Source organism: Microchirus variegatus (genome assembly GCF_963457635.1).
Source record: "Microchirus variegatus genome assembly, chromosome: 14".
In the NCBI taxonomy this organism is placed as follows: domain Eukaryota; kingdom Metazoa; phylum Chordata; class Actinopteri; order Pleuronectiformes; family Soleidae; genus Microchirus; species Microchirus variegatus.
In genome coordinates, this window is record NC_139815.1 from 22145769 (window position 1) to 22162349 (window position 16581).

At 42.4% G+C, this 16581-nt stretch overlaps 1 protein-coding gene across 6 annotated transcripts; it reads left to right on the plus strand.

Moving 5' to 3' along the window:
- The first annotated feature begins 9383 nt into the window (after nt 1-9383).
- On the plus strand, nt 9384-15018 carry txlng (taxilin gamma). 6 transcript variants are annotated; one of them, XM_083900379.1, is made up of 11 exons: nt 9384-9396; nt 10868-10976; nt 11467-11614; nt 11706-11797; nt 11933-12103; nt 12901-13095; nt 13194-13313; nt 13463-13537; nt 13618-13710; nt 13802-13897; nt 14019-15018. In XM_083900379.1, the coding sequence occupies exons 2-11, from the start codon at nt 10881-10883 to the stop codon at nt 14379-14381; spliced, it is 1449 nt and encodes a 482-aa protein (XP_083756505.1). In that variant the 5' UTR covers nt 9384-9396; nt 10868-10880; the 3' UTR covers nt 14382-15018. The 6 variants fall into 6 exon arrangements, with proteins under 6 accessions (XP_083756505.1, XP_083756503.1, XP_083756504.1 ...); XM_083900377.1 differs by lacking the exon at nt 9384-9396 and adding an exon at nt 9398-9569; XM_083900378.1 differs by lacking the exon at nt 9384-9396 and adding an exon at nt 9398-9553 and having other exon boundaries at nt 10844-10976.
- The last annotated feature ends 1563 nt before the right edge of the window (nt 15019-16581 follow it).

The window sequence follows — 16581 nt, forward strand, 5'->3', positions numbered from 1 at the left end:
AGTAGAGGCAGATGACCATAGACAAATAAAAGTTGATTGAAATGGTCCTTCACATGCCAGAAAATGGTGAAATGATCTCAAAACTTGAAATACTGTTGAAAATCGAGTGTTCTGGTGCTAAACTCTTCTTCACTCCAGCTCAAGAAAAACAAAAAAACTAATTACAGATTATCCTTAACTTGTGTACGTGTGTGCACATCATCTTCTGGGGAGATTAATGAAATGCGGACAGCTGTGAGGAAACAGCAGTCCGTTTAGCTACCTCTCCGTAAAATAAATAACATCAGCTTCAAAGCCACACTTTAATGACGAGTTGGGCGAAGCCATTCATGTTCCCTGGTGAGCCGGTCAGGATCAGAGTGGACTAAACTCGTGCTGTCAGCATTGGAAAAGGCAGTAAAATAGTGTTGTTGGTCCACTGCAAAATGCTGCAGTTACTTCTCCTGAAACGTATCGATACATTTCTAAAAAGCTGTGAGGCGACAGGTTTCCGGGAAAAAGTAAAATATGAGTTTACGTCATGTAAAATGCTGCTTCACTGGCTTCTGTTCGGATTCTCACAACACAGTTCTATGAGGACCTTCTAAGTGAAATTGTGTTTCTTTTTCCTAAAATGCCTCAGGCTGCTGAAATGTAACAGTTTTCAGGAAAACAGCAAACATTTGGAAGCGTTATTGGGTTAATATGCAGTGGATTTACTGCTCTGTACTACTTAAGATCAATGAAATAAACAAGTTACACAGATATGGTTGAGTGCATTGTAGGCAATCTGCAATGCTCAATCTGTGCAAGCGCTGAGCTTTTATTGTGGCGGCCAGGTGCACGTAGATGTAGGACATTTTGTAGAAAAAGCAGTGTGATGTTTGGAAGTGCACCGTTTTTCTCACAAGTTACTGTAATTACTTTAACCCCATTCCTTTAACGGCTAACGGAGCACTCAGCTGAGACTAAACAGACGCTTTCTGTACACTAAACTCCCGAAACCAAAACAGAAGTGTTAGGAATAATTTATATTATTGCAACACAGCACTCAAACAACACATCCGTCAGATATAAACTGTTAAGGTCGTAGCCTGGTCTAATGAATCATAAAGCAGCCAGATGTTTGATGCAGATTATTGACACAAGGACGAGACATCCTGCACCCTATAGGGAAGAGAGAGAAGGTGGAAGTTGGACAGTGATCAAGATATTTTATGAGGGATGAGCCGATATGATACGAAATAGAGAAGATATGAAAGAGAAAAAAGTATGATTCCTTACAAAACCAGCATTTTCATTCCAGATATACAGTAAATTGCAGTACAGAAAAAAATGAGGATCAGAAACAATTTAAATGCAACTAAACACGTGTATTGCACATACTATGGCTTTTCTAAACTAAAAGTCTGGAAAACTTTGAATAAATGTAATTAGTGAATAAATACATTGATTTTAGTCAACTAAATATCCATTAAGGTGCAACATTTAGAAAAACGCAGTAAATTTGAAGCCTTTTCTACGACAATATTCTCCAAAAAGAAACATAAATAAGCATGTAGAGAAATGCCTGTACTTGTATGAACTCGTGCTTGTGTCTGTTTATAAAAAGGGCCAGTGTGTAGATGAGAGGGGGCTCATTTTCTTACAGCCGTGTGTTTAAAACCTGTGTTGTCAACAAGTCACATATCTGTTGCTATAAAAAAACACCTGTGGCGCTCGTAGCTTTGACATATCAGAATGACAGGCAAGCAGCTGTTTAAATGTCACGGGCAGCTGGTTCGTACGCGACTGTCGGCTGCAGTCGATGTGGTGCGTGTAGCCTTTTTTATCCGACACGTGCAAAAGCGAGGCATCGCCGTGGTTGGTGGCTAACTGTCAGTGTGGCGGCGGCGGCGGCGGCAGTGGTGGTGTGTCCCGATGCCTTAGGGAGTGTTAAGAAAAGCAAGAAGAGGAAGAGCGTTGCAGAGACGGGAGATGCTGGGAGCAATCCAAACAATGTGAGGGAATTGGAATGTGTTTAACCAGGCACAATGTGACTGAAGGCACACTGTCAGCCTGGCAAACCTGCTGTCAGTTACATACTAAATGCTTCGGAGTGCAGCAGAGCAAACAGGACTGCATTCTTACCCACAGCAACAGGAGTTCAGTTTCTCGGGAGTCGAATGTGGTTCTGGAGTCAGAGTTTTGTCTTCTTCCACAGATGTAGAAGAGACAGTCGTCTGAGCAGACCGAAATTAACGACGGGCCAGAGAGACGCGGACAGACGTGAGAAGAAAGACTTGACCTCTTCTGGTCTGGCCTGAGTTTGGTTGGGTGGAGTGACACATAAGAGGATGTTGATATTCCACACAGGAAGACTGACAAAACAAAGGGTCTGTGCTGGACACATTTTTTTAATGGGGGGAGAAAAGCCCTCTCGGTCAGAATCGACGCTGTATTCCACAGCAAAAATGACTGAGGCCGGTGCTCTTACTATTTTGTGTTGGGGGCTCGCTTCGAGGAGGAACCTAAACGTGGTGTCAGAAATTAAAGTCATGCTGGAACAGGAAGTGGAGGCAATTTCTCCCCCTCACGTATTTTCCATGGAATAATTTGACCAATTTCAAATTGCAAACTGAGATTGCAGTGTTGTGTAAAAGGTACTATCTGGAAACCTTTCAGACTCACTGGCAAATGTGCAACAGGGTCTTCCAACATCCAACATTGCCTGGTTTGCTTCTTTCGGGTTCTCCCTCTCTAGGGTTCACCAGAACGATCCACCTCATATTTGATTTGGCAGCGATTTTAGGCCCCGGATTCCCTGCCTGACGCAACCCTCCCATTTATCCATGCTTGGCACAAAGAGCATACTGGATGTGGGCTGGAGCTAACTACAGACACGAGTGCATGTCAAGCTGCCTTTGATTTGGCCGTTCTGGCATTTCTTATTATATGGTATTATAATTTTTAAAAAAGGCAGAGGAGAATCATAGCCAAGCTATTATCTCTGATGTCCCACCCCCTGCAGGACACCATCACAGCACTGGGCAGCTCCTTCAGTGACAGACTGAAACATCCTGAATGTCTGCTGGAGCAGCGTCACAGGTCGTTCCTCCCCGCTGCCGTTAGACTATAACAAGCAGACTGTGCAGTAGACCACATGTGATGTATAATCTGTTCTAATTTCTATACTTTATATTCATAGAAGTGAAAAATGCATGCTAATGTATTACCTTTAGTGTCTTTGTTGCCGTTTGTTGCATTGTGGCACTAATAAAGGACTATCTTATCTATTTTAGCTTAAACTACTAGAGCGTTTGGGGAATTACTTCAAGTCTCTTCTTCCCAAGTGTTCAGAGGCCTTGCTCACAAAAACAAAAACATCTGTGTAAAGTTGTTTTTTTTCCCCTTTCAGACTGCACATAGTTATTGAAAAAAAAAAAAAAGAATCTGCTCGTATCATAACACTGGTGACAGGAGGAGCCCCGAGTTGCATTGTGAACAAACAGTGTCACCCAGCAGAACAGACTGTGACGCGACACAGACAGAAAGAGATCAGACGTGGTGTCTGAACAAGGAGCACATGGCTCTCGTTCTCTCTTCTTTTGCCTCAGAAACTCATTTGTTTCCATGACAACCACACACACACACACCACAGTCCCACAGCCGTCTGAAGCCTGTGCGCATGTGCGTGTGCGTTAATTGAAAAAAAAAAAAAAAAAGAAAGAAAGAAAGAAAGAAACATAAATAATGGAGACTCAACTGAATAAAATGGAGAAAGGAGTGATGAAGAGGGAACAGAGTGCGGACTGGCCCGGGTCGTCACACCGACAAAGCACGAAGCCACAAGAAGCAAAACAGATGGCGTCGTCTGCTGCGGGGGGGAAATCTCAGGACAGTGGGACCAAGTGACTGGAGAGAGGGAAGTCTGGGCTTCTCAGCTGAAGCTGCTGCCCCAACGACCTGACCTCCCATAAGCGGTAGAAGATGGATGGGTGGACGGATGCCTCCGTAGAAATCTGATATGAACCGAACCACTTACAAATGTGGATCGAATCAGATTTAAAATAATAATAACAACAATTTCAGACTAAAAAAACAATGTGGATATAATATGTCTGGCCTTATGAACAAAGTCTAAGTGACACAAACTTACCAAACAAGGTAGAAGTAGATCAGCAGACCCATGTCTTATTTTATCTATAGACTGTAGTTCTAAGTTAGAAAAGGCTGTCTAGTTATAAAGATAAAGCGATATCTTAAGGAGGCATAGGCACCCAACAATTACAAAAACCAAATCCCTTTAAATCCCTTTAACCACTTCCATAGTGTGTGCAGAGTGGATGAGCGGCACGTTAAGAGCTGTAGTCTTCCACAAGCCATCCGATCACCCAGGAAGTGACCGTCCAGCTGAAAGGTCAAGTGTTTCTTTCCGTGAGTGCAAATATGTACATAAGCTCTGCAGCGGAGAGACTGATGGAGACCGTGTCGGGTTGAAGGAATCTGCATTTCATTCAAATTAGTGGCAGCTTCAGTGACGACAACAAAAAGGACAGCATCCATCTAAACCTGTGGTACCTCACCAGGATACAGCCACCCAGAATAACCCACCACATAAATCAAAACCAAATGCTGACAAATGCTCCTCTGCTGCTGCTGCTGGAATGCACTGCACAAACATCTCAAGTCTTTTCAGATGGGATTCTTTTGCCATTCTATGAAGTGGGAGGTTAATTAACACATGTATTTAGGAGAAGTGCAGGACTTCCTGTGGTGCATTTTTTTTTTTTACACAGGACTGTGCAAAATGAGGTCAACTACAAAATGAAAGATAAGTCCAGAATGCAAAGATTTTCAATTTCCACTGAACGATATGAAGGAAACTAGCAGAAGAGTTGTTGTACTGTAAGTCAAAACCCCGTCTTATATCTCATGAAGCCGATCCAGGACCACCTCACCCACGAAGTCAGCACCTCAGCACATTTCCAATCATTATAAGGTGGTTTACTCAGTTTATTGTTGGGCTGTCTTCCACAGGGAGGGAGCATTTCCTCCAGGTTACACATCACATTCCACATATTAAGACATTTTATCTCCTGCGTTTTTGTAATGGCTTCAATCCACCGTTAAACACACTGCTGACAATATGCTTCTGTTGGGACATGAGAATTCATGATGTCAATGACATGAAAGTTCAAGCAAAGATCTGTCTTTTTTTGTGCAGGATTATGGAACGACAGTATGACAAGCAGCGTGCACTTGCAGGAACCAATCGGGTTCTTCAACTTTAAGATCTACTACAATCTCGGGGTGGAATTCGTCCATATTTTTGTGCACAACTTCTGACAAAATGAACGATTGAATCCAGTAATGGCAGAAACGCAATGTTATAGAATCTATAACATTGTGTTTCTGCCATTTACAGAGGTGTCAAACTCATTTTCTCTGAGGGCCACATCAGCATAATGGTTACCCTCAAAGTGCCAGATGTAACTGTCATGCAGAATAAATGTAACTAAATGTAACCAAATATAATGTAAAATAAAGGTAACTATTTTGCAACATATTGCTAAATAAATTTCTGTATTTATTACTTATTCAAGTTACAAATATGACGCATTATAGATGTAACCTGGTCCGCGATGGTGATGCCGTCATTTTGCGGGTAAAGCAATCGCCATGCATTGTGGGAAATGAAGTTTACGGTCAACGCACGCCTTAAAGCAGCATAGACCTATTTTAGCACAGATTTTTAAGACCAATTAACCACTCGCGGGCCACATAAAATGACGTGGCGGGCCACATCTGGCCCCCGGGCCTTGAGTTTGACACGTGTTATAGATGGTCGCTGTCGTTACGCACCACAACCACCAAATACCCTGCATTTCTTAACCCTAACCCATATAAATAAGGTTTATATCTAAATGTAAGTATTTCAAAGTTTTAAAGCAGAATTTATTTCCCCACACGGTTGCAATATTATTGTGAATCGCAATGATAGTGGTCAGGACAATCTTGACAGGAAATGTCGTCTGCAACAGGTTACATTCAACCTAATGCAGGTTAATTAATAATCCTCAGAAAATGAGTTTAATATTTAACATAAACGGGTCAACGAGTGAAGAAACGAGGAGCCACTGTGTGCAAACTTCAGAGCAACAAGGCATCTGACAAACACGAGACACCACAACAACAAAGTAAACACCCATTCAAAAACATCTGTATTGTTATTATTATCACTTATAAACACAAACCCATACCAATGCAGAGTGTGTGCGCGTGCAGAAACACACAGGAACATTATGATTTTCGTGGTGCCACATGACACCCGTGTGTCTCACAAGCACAAGCTCAGTCAAACTAACAGGCTGTTTCAACAGAAGCGCAGGCGAACGTACCGTGAAGGCAGCACCGGCGACGACTGCACTTATCTCCCCCTGGACGGAGAGTCTTTCTCCCGGTGAAGCAGCTCGAGAGTTTCCTCTTCTCTCTCACCAAACCTCCGCCAGCTCCCACCTTCTCTTTCCGCTGTTTTCTCTCCCTTTTTTCCTTCCCCTCTCTGCTCTGGATGACGAGCGACGTTCTCGCAGAGGAGAGAAAAGGGGGCGGGCGTTTGCAGCGTTTGGACAATCCGACCGACCAATCAGCGGTCGGTATGACAACAAGTGACGGATTTGAACCAATCAGGTGCTGCTCCTCGCACACAGCCATGCGCTGATAGGCTGACTGAGCAGAGACCGCCCAGTTAAAATTACAACTAAAGCTGCCACGGGGAAGCCACATTTAAAAAGTGTTATTTTAAGTCTAGAAGCTATTTTCGTGATTTACAGCCGATGATTTGGGTCAAGTGAAGAAAAAAAAGAAAGAACATTTTTGACAGAATTTTTTTATAAACATATTTTGTTTGTGTGACTTGGAAAACAATGCAGATTTACTGTAGCACTATTTCGAAAATCAGATTTAAATCCCAGATTTTGGTAGAACCTTTAATAGCGCCGAAATGATTATACGATTAATCGGTTTGAGTGTTTCTTCACAGATTAAAACAAGCTTTCTCATTTTTCTGCTTCTTAATCGCGAATATTTCCCTGGTTTTTCTGCTCAATATAACATAGAAGTCATTAAAACTGATTACTTTTGGTTTGTGGACGAAAGAAGACATTGGAGAACATCATCATTTCCCAGTTGGGTAAACACATTAACATTTCTTGACAAATTACAGACTAATTGATTGAAATATTATAATCAACATATTCACCAATTATGAAAATAATCGTTACCTAATACTTACATTTTTAAGAATTTTCATATATTTTTTATGAAGAATCCAGGTTCAAATCTCAGACTCAGACAACTAAAAAGTTTTATCTCAAGAATCAAGATATTTTAATAGTGGGCACATTCCCTTGACTTTCTCATTTTGTATTTACGTTTACATTTAAATCACTTTTTGTGCAAAAAAATTAGACACTAAAACAAGCCTACATTGATAATAGTATAATAAAAAAATAGTAAATCTGATGAAAACCCTAAATTAAAGAGATGATAACTAAAGACCAGGCACCTGCTGCTGTTAACAAAAACAATCTCAAAAGATTCTGTCAAATGAGAAAACTTAACACATCAGTGGCGCCCTCTGATGGCAAAACAAAAAATATGGACAACACAGTACTTACACCAACAATGTGTATTGTTTTCCATGCTAAAATACAAATTTAAATCTAGATTATAACAACATCTGGGAGATGCACCCGTCTTGTCAGGTACATTTGTAATAATCCCAACGTTTCAAAAAGGAAAACACACAAACAGCTTGTCTGCTAGACGAAAAGGATTCTTGGAAACATCAATTTGAAAAACAGCAACAACAAAAAAAAAGCACTAGAATGTTTGTGCTAACGTGTACAGGGTCTCTACTTTTACATTCAGTCACTCCTGTAGTTTAGCTCAGTCTTGCTTTATTGAGTTCCAGAGCTTCCTGAAGTCTTAATATGTCCTCAGGGACTGTGGAGGAGCCATGCCAACGTGCAGAGCATCTCCTGGACTCTGACAATCATCCCCTGCACTGAATCCTGGCTGGACAGAAAAGCAATCGCAGCCGACGTCTCCTGTCACTACTTTGCAGGACTGAGTTAGTTCAGGAGCTCCTTCATCCTGCACAGACATCAGACTCTATAACAACTCTGCACTCTTGCACATTCTATCTATTTATCTATCTATCTATGCTGTCCTGTCAGTAAGGTATATTTTTATTTATTTATTGCTAATTGTTTTTTACTATCCTCAAGCTCCCCACACATTACTTGTGAACCACTGTTATCAACATGTGACAACGAAAGAATGATGTGCTGCAAACTCAAAGTAGTTTATGTGAAGGACGATGACAATTAAATTTATGTATAACTATGACAAATATTGAGTGTGTGGATTAAAAAATAAATAATACTTATAATCCAATGACGCCTTATTTTGTAAATCCACCTTTTTCTTTCCATACCTGCTTCCCTGACTCCCAAACACTTTCTCCTTCTGCATCAGTTAAAAATGATAAAATGGCTGTTCATTCTTAACAGTATTTAGCTTTGTAAATGATGCACAAGATGTTTTACCCTCCTCTCTTTCATTTCCCTGTGAAAGAGGAGCGCAGAGGATTTTGTTTTTGCTGTTGACTTCAGCTGCATCAAGCTCGCACCAATAATCACTAGAATTATGAGGATCCTGCCTTCAAATGAAAAGCGTTGCAAAAACATTAAAGCCTATGCCAAGGAATATTTAACTGGCACGTGATGGCACACTGCAATTTGTTCCATTGTGTGTTTGCTTTAAGAATATATTTTTAAACTGAATCAAGTTGCCTGCAGCTAAACACTGAAGATGACTGTGGAATATTAACATCACATATGGAGGAAAGGAAACTTTGCTGAGGATTTGATGAGGATTATATAAAACGTGTTTACCTTTTTTAATTTAGACATACGAATACCACAAATGACCTAATTAAGAGAAACCACTAAATAGAAAAGGAGCAAAAATAAATGTAATAAAACTGCCCCTGTGAGTGAGAGATAAAATATAAAATAATAGCCATTGCCAAACTGAAGAATGATGTGGCCCAGTGTAAATCTTCTGTGAGCCACCAAAACCTTTAATCACAGCAAAGTCTGATCAATAATCAATAACAAGATCTATGTTCCACTGTGACTTTAAGCTGTTACCAAATCCTAGGTCCACAGACCTGACACATTATCAAAGTTCTAATAAAAAAACGTATATTCCGCAAGTGGTTTAAAAATAGAATAAAAATGCCATGACACTTCATGCATAATTATATATTGATGGTTTTATTCTGAAATAATTAAAGCGGATGCCTGACCTGTTTTGTCTCGACGCCAGCTAGCTTGACACCGCGTTCCCATCCACAGTGAAAACACACAGGTAAAACGCAGCACTTTGTGTCAGCGACACGTTTTATTTACTGGTGTCGTGTCGTGTGGTGACTTCAGACGATTATATCCCAGTGTGTGACCTTCTGCTGCCAAACGAGCCGCGTGTCGCCGTTTCGTCTCCCAGCACACAATCCGCATTCGGCGAAGTAAAGTTCACTTCTGGTATTATCCAACAGGGCTAGCTATCAGCTAGTTAGCACGGGATTAGCCCCGCTAACAACGCAAATATTAATGTCAGCCTGTGTTACTCAGTTGCACGTTGCTTTCAAATCCTGTCATTCTTTGCATTGCCTTGTCTGACTGTTCTGTAAATGCGCGCGGTGGGTAAAATGAATAGGAGTAAACAATGGGGTGCTTGCCGTGCTAAAGCTAATTAGCTAACCTGACGTGAGTTGAGGGAACGTTACAGCAGACTCTCCGTTGATTATCCGGCGCAGTTGCAGGTACATGTACTACAGAAAACACTTTCGGTTGTAAAGCAAGGCGTTTGTTATTCGACACGAGTATTGTGCTTCACTTTGTGCGGAGACCTGTATTCCTCCACCACTTTTTGAAGTTGGCTAACCACAGCTAGCAGTAGCACCACCAGCGAACAGGAAGGTAACGTTAATGTGACATGAATCGCATCATTTAAGCGCGTTTGTCCTTTCCCTGCCTGGTGGGACATTTGTCACGAGAAAGCGGTTTAATTATTTTCTGTCGAAAGATTTAAGTTTGGTTGAACAACACGTAACATTAGAGCTAACTACGTACAATACATGTGCATCGATGTACAGCGTCCATTACAATAACGCACTACTACTTATTGACACAACCTTACGTACGTTCAGTTAGCATGTGACAAACCGTAGTCACCAACATCAGTACTTAATGTTGCTTTCGGTTGCATTACCATACATCCTTCCTTCACAAAGTTAGCCCCTACATCATGCTAGATTACGTCTAACTTTCGTTATCGTTTGCTCTAGTCCATTGTGGCGCAGTGTATATTCAACCTGTTGAAACTAAATGCGAGAGCCGGTGCGAGGCTAAAGCTAAGTAGTTACCGCAAAAAAAGAGGGACAAGTCAAGTGTTTGTAGGCCTGAGATAAATGAAAGGTGAGGCAGTAGGCGCCGCCTGGGTATACTACATGTATATGTTGTTTTGTGTGGGTTCGTAAACGTGTTAATGTCGTGGATTCAGATGGTAAAGTGTACGTAAGTGTAGTTGACTAAATGCTCCCATGATGGGAGATTTGCACAGCGCTGACATGTTTCACTCCGGCTGCACGTCCACGCTGCTCCTGCCGCTCTATGCACACACACACGTGGTGGAGTCTTTAGCTCCTGTTGAATGTATATGGACTAAGTCAGCAATTCAGCTACCGTTGCAAATAATTCGATGAAGAATGTGGTGCATTTACTGCGATACTCTCTTTTTTTACATCATCTAACAGTTGTGGTTTGCTGTGGATCTATAGCTCGTGATCAGGAATGATGGAGGCAACAGAAGTTTGTGAGATTGATGTGGCTACCAGAAGAATAGTGGGAGGCAGTGAATCTCCACCAGAACTGGACAGCCCTTGTCAGGTAATCAAACTATCACCATGCCTGATCTTGTGTGATCGCTTGTGTTCTTTGGTGGGATCGACCCTGCAAAACATAGTGAAGTGAGTGGTTTACATCATTTTTGTGTAATGGAGAGGGGTACCTGATGGTGAGAGCGTATTCAGTTAAATATTATTTTAAAATTACAGTACAATGTTTGTCAGAATCAACAGTTTGTAAACAGCTAAATATATATTTTAAAATCAGAGGCCTGGAAGAGATTAAAAATAGATCAGTCCTCTCTCTTGCAATCGGATTGCTTTGAATTTGTTGCCCGTCACTGAGCTTGCAGCTTCTTTTTTACAAATGTTGTGCTGATGAAGCCATGAGAGCCATGCCAAGCCTGCAGCATTGACATGTCATCACTCCACAGATGCACAAAGCCTGTACTACTACTTGCCTGAAAAAGCCTCTGAGCTGTTTTAAAGTTGAGGGTGGGAGGATCTAACACATGTTTTGTGCATGATATCAGGAGGAGGTTGCTGAGTTTGGTTTGGGCTTGTGCTGCGCTGAGGAGGAGAGGGGGGAAACTCCGGGCAGAGAGGACAGTCCCAGTGACTTGGCGGAGGCTGAGCTTGATCCCGGTGGGGACCCCAAGACTGCAGAGGACAAAGCTTTTGGTGAGTAGTCTGAGACGAGCTTCTCATTACACTGTTCATATATGGTGAGACACACCTTCTTGAATGTGTCCTTGTTTGGTTTATGTTCCAGGGAAGGAGGTTGTTCTGCTGATGCAGGCCCTGAACTCTTTAGCCACTCCGGAAGAGAAACTGGCTGCCCTGTGCAAGAAGTATGCAGACCTGGTGAGTTTAATGTCTGTATATAATTTAAAAACAAATAGGACCGGCAATCATTTTAGTTCAGTATCGTGCAACGTAGCTGAAATCAGATTATAGCGCTAATAAATACCTACTTTGATGTTCTTTGTATGTGTCCAGCTGGAAGAGAGCCGCTGCATGCAGAAGCGACTAAAAGCCCTGCAGAAGAAGCAGGCTCAAATTGTGAAGGAGAAGGTCCACCTGCAAGGGGAGCACAGCAAGGCCATCCTCGCCCGCAGCAAGCTGGAGAGCCTCTGTAGGGAGCTGCAGAGGCACAACAAAACACTGAAGGTAAACAGCCCGTTAATTATCAGTGTCACAGTCGACTTTTGTCTTAATCCGAACCTCTTTAGATAGCGGAATACCATCTGCTGTAGATGCATGTTTGTTTTGGATTACTTTGCATCAGATGAAAACTTATACTTTTTTTTTTCTGTCAGGTAGTGGTGCAGTGTGTCAGTAGAAATTTGCTGTCACAGTGCATCTGAAGAGATAATTATATGATGTATCTAATGTTGTTTCAGACAGATGAGTGAACCACATTGATGTGATTGTCCTCCTACAGGTCCTACAGAGCTGCTACTGTAGGTTCATCTGCTCAGCCAGTCTCACTCAGACATGTTTATTGTGCATGTGGCAGGCACATAATTGGAATTCAAAACAATTCAAAATTCTTTAGGTGCACAAACGAGTGTGTTCGGAGCCCTGCGCTTCATGTTTGTCTTACTTAAATAAATACTTGCTTAAGCTTGTATTATGTAAAGAAGTCATGCAACTGTGATGATGTCATTTCTGGTGAGTGATTCTTTTACATTAGCTGAGCCTTGGCTTATATAAACTAGGCTTTATGGTGTCATGATTTCCTCAACCTGGTCTGTCAAAGCACTTTCTAAACTCTGTTTTTTGAAAGGTGTTCTATTAATAATGTTTTAAGTAGATACATCTTACAACTAAACCCTCTGAAAGGTAAATATCTCTATTCACTGTGCGTCCAGAATTTACCTACATTGTAGTGGTATTTATTTCACTAACATAGTCCCTCTTGTGCAAATTCATCTAATCTCTAATTTTTTTGTGTCGCCTGACAGGAGGAAAATGCTCAGCGGTCCAGGGAGTATGAGGAGCAGCGGAAGGAGGCCATGCTGCACTTCCAAATGACCTTGAGTGACATTGAGGTGCAGATGGAGCAGCACAGCTCCCACAACACCAAGCTGAGGCAGGAGAACATGGAATTGGCCGAGAAGCTCAAGAAGCTCATCGAGCAGTATGAGCTGAGAGAGGAGGTAAGAAAGTATACATCAGTTATATAGAACTGAAGGTAAAGAATCTTTACACCACGTGGGAAAGGTTGATGGAGATGACGTGTGTGTCCCTCTTGCAGCACATAGACAAAGTGTTCAAGCACAAGGAGCTGCAGCAGCAGTTGATGGACGCCAAGCTGCAGAGAATCACTGAGATGATGAAAGAAGTGGAGGAGAAGCAGCAGAGGGAGAGGGACTTTGTAAGTTCATTTGCTGTGTTTGTTGTTTCTTTTCTGCATCGATTGCTGTGCCATCAAACAACAGTCATCCATTTGTAGTAGAGCACAACACGTCTTCTGTGTGTGGGATCATATTGGTACTGAGTGTGCGTGTGTTGCTGATGCTGCAGCTTCTGAAGGACGCCACTGAGTCCAGACGCAAGTGTGAATTGATGAAGGAGCAGGAGACGCAGCTCAAACAGCAGGTGAATATACACGCATGCACACACAAGGACAGGTCAGTCATGAAAAGATCATGAACGTGATGATATGATTCTCCTCTTAGCTCACCCTGTACATGGACAAGTTTGAGGAGTTCCAGAGCACTCTGGCTAAAAGCAACGAGGTCTTCACCACTTTCAGACAAGAGATGGAAAAGGTGGGAATGAATCAGCAGCGGTGGGTCACAGACTTGACACACTGTTGTGTCAAATTTCAACTCCTCATGTCTCATTCATACGTGTCTGCAGATGACAAAGAAGATCAAGAAGCTAGAGAAGGAAACAACGCAGTGGAAGACCAAGTGGGAGAGTAACAACCAGGCCCTGCTGCAGATGGCTGAGGAGGTGACGTTCATTAACCATTCTTTTCTGCTTTGTTATTGAGGGTGAAGTGAAACGCTGGATATCAGTCTCATGTCTGTGGGGGTAAACACTCACTGACGCTAATGAAACACTTGTGTTGCAGAAAACTCTGCGTGACGGCCACTTCAAGGCCTTGCAGGGGAAGCTGGAGCTGCTGGAGAGGCTGTGCAGAGCTCTGCAGAAGGAGAGGAACGACCTCAACAACCGGCTCAGCGTCTTACAGGAGGAGGGCGATAAAGGGACTACAGTGGCTCCGGAGGCCCAGCAGCCAGAGCCCTCAGTGGAGGAGGAGCAGCAGGAGGAGGCCGGGGAGGGCCTGACAAAGGGAGACGGACAGGAGACGGAGGGCGTCCACCGAGCTCCCAGACCACCCGAATGTGACTCCTCGGCGTCAGCTGCTGACGAACCCACGACTGCAACGACGAGCAGTCGGCTCGCAGAAACCCCGACCACACAGCAGGACTGAGCCAACCCCTCGCTCTGTGTGTGTGTGTGTGTAGGTGAGAAGGGTGTGATCAGATGGCTCAACACGCGTCCAGCCTAGTTCCACAACTAGCCAGACAAACCATCTTCAATGGAGATATAGATTTTCTTTCTTTTTTTTAAGTCTACACTTGCCTCTCCAGGAAACGGAGCCCATATCTTTTGTGTAATCATTTAAGAAGAATAAAGTGACTCTATCAAGGATTTTGTTCTAAGAAATTGGCCCTCATTTGCATTGGTTCTTACAATTGGTTTCTGTGGCGAACACTTTCTACTCCATTTTCTACCATAACTGTGTTTTCATAAATGTCCATGCAGTCTAATTGAGGTTCTCCCATCACGCGCCAGGTCCCTGTGGTCACATCTCACATGTTGATGACGCCTCACAGTGCATTCAAGTTGTTACCTGCATGACTTAAGCAGATGGATCATTTTAATTTACTTGCAAGAGTGACTCAAGTAAACTCAACTGGACCACCACTCGCCATGGGGCTAACGGTAGAGTTAGGTGTTCTTAGTCTGGTGCGACCAACAGCAAGTTAGTGGGAAAAAAGATTTCTCAGAATTCTGACCGGCATCTTGCTAACTCACTCTGATGTTGGAAGAATCTCAGTGCAAATTCAGATATTTGAACTCAATCAACTGAAGTGAACACATCGCCTGGTGTGACTGACATGTTGGTTCATTTACACTCATTTTAAAGTTATTTTGGATAAGACTGATCTGCACATCCTTATAAAATAGATACTGCTGAATAAAAGGTCCAGTCTGTAAAATTTGGGGGGAAATATAAGAACAGAAGAATTATTATTAACAATTTTCAATCATGTACTTCCCCTACAAATTAAGAGCTGTTGCATTTTCATTATAGTACAATGGGAGCAGGTCATCTACCAGGCATAGTCCAACCATTTTGTACTGAGTAGACAAATCAAACACTGGTTCTTGGGAGAGCTTTTCATGTCAGCCACCATAGATTCAATACATACAAATAGTGCAATGTGTCAGGTGCAATATGCAACTTTTCCCATAGATGCCACTAAATCCTACACACTGGTCCTTTTAAAAGTGGGAGCAGCTGCTATTCGTGTTGAGATAACACTAACTGTACACAGTGACCCACCAAGCTGGCCTGCTTTTATTTTATAGACATTTGTCATAGCATTCATTTTGTTGTGCCTCAGTACGAAAAGTAAATGAGTAAATGGCCGAGTTCCATTTAGCGCTCTCTCTTTGGTGATGCATGCTGGCTCGCTGTCAGTTGTTGTTAATGGTTCTTGCTATAACACCTGTGCTTTTCCTGCTAGGACATGTCAAAACGACTGCCGCGGGAAACAAGCCCGTGGCATAAAGCAGTTTGTGTGAAAAGCATCGGACGCAGTTTAGCTGAGCCCCAAACCCCCGTCTTCTTTCTCGTGTCCTCACAGCTGACCAATCATGGAATAGAACGCGGTCTCTCGTAAAAAAACAACCACATTTAATTTCTGATGGCGCTCAAATGTGACAGCCAGAGTGACCAGAACACAAGACAAAGACAAAGTGATGTCGCTGCTTGAGGCCATTGCAGAAATGGTAAAGCTGCACGACTGTAGGCAGAATCACTTGAAATAGCTGTACGTTGAGTTTCATCTGCTGGTAATTGAAATACTCACATGGTGGCGGGGATCACAGCTCTTCAGTCCCAAACTCCTCTCATTACATGAGAATATTCCCATTCACTCACAATGGACGATCAAGGCAATCTCCTGCATACTGAAGTCTCTTGCATTTCTCATCCAAACACCTGCCAAGTTCCAGCACCTGTTAGAAAGTTATGCCATTAACAGACAGACGTTCATTATATATAGTTAATCAAACAAAAGCCCCTTCTATCTAATCAATGTTTGAATAAATCCTGGTCATTCTGACAGTTATGTCTAAAATCATGTGATGCAGGTGATCGTCACGTTTTGTTTAGCCTATTATTTCCCCCTCTGCAGATGAGAGATTCAGTGATAAATGTTGTAATGTCTCTTAGTTCAAATGTGCATCTCAACCACCGCTTTTAGGCGAGAAGTGCACGGTCGACGGGGGCTAATGATTTCATATAAATGTTGTTAAATATATTAACACATTCATACATTATGAACTCTTGTTTCTGGAAGAAAAGGGTTTAGTTTTCTAGTGACTCTGTGACGCATGTT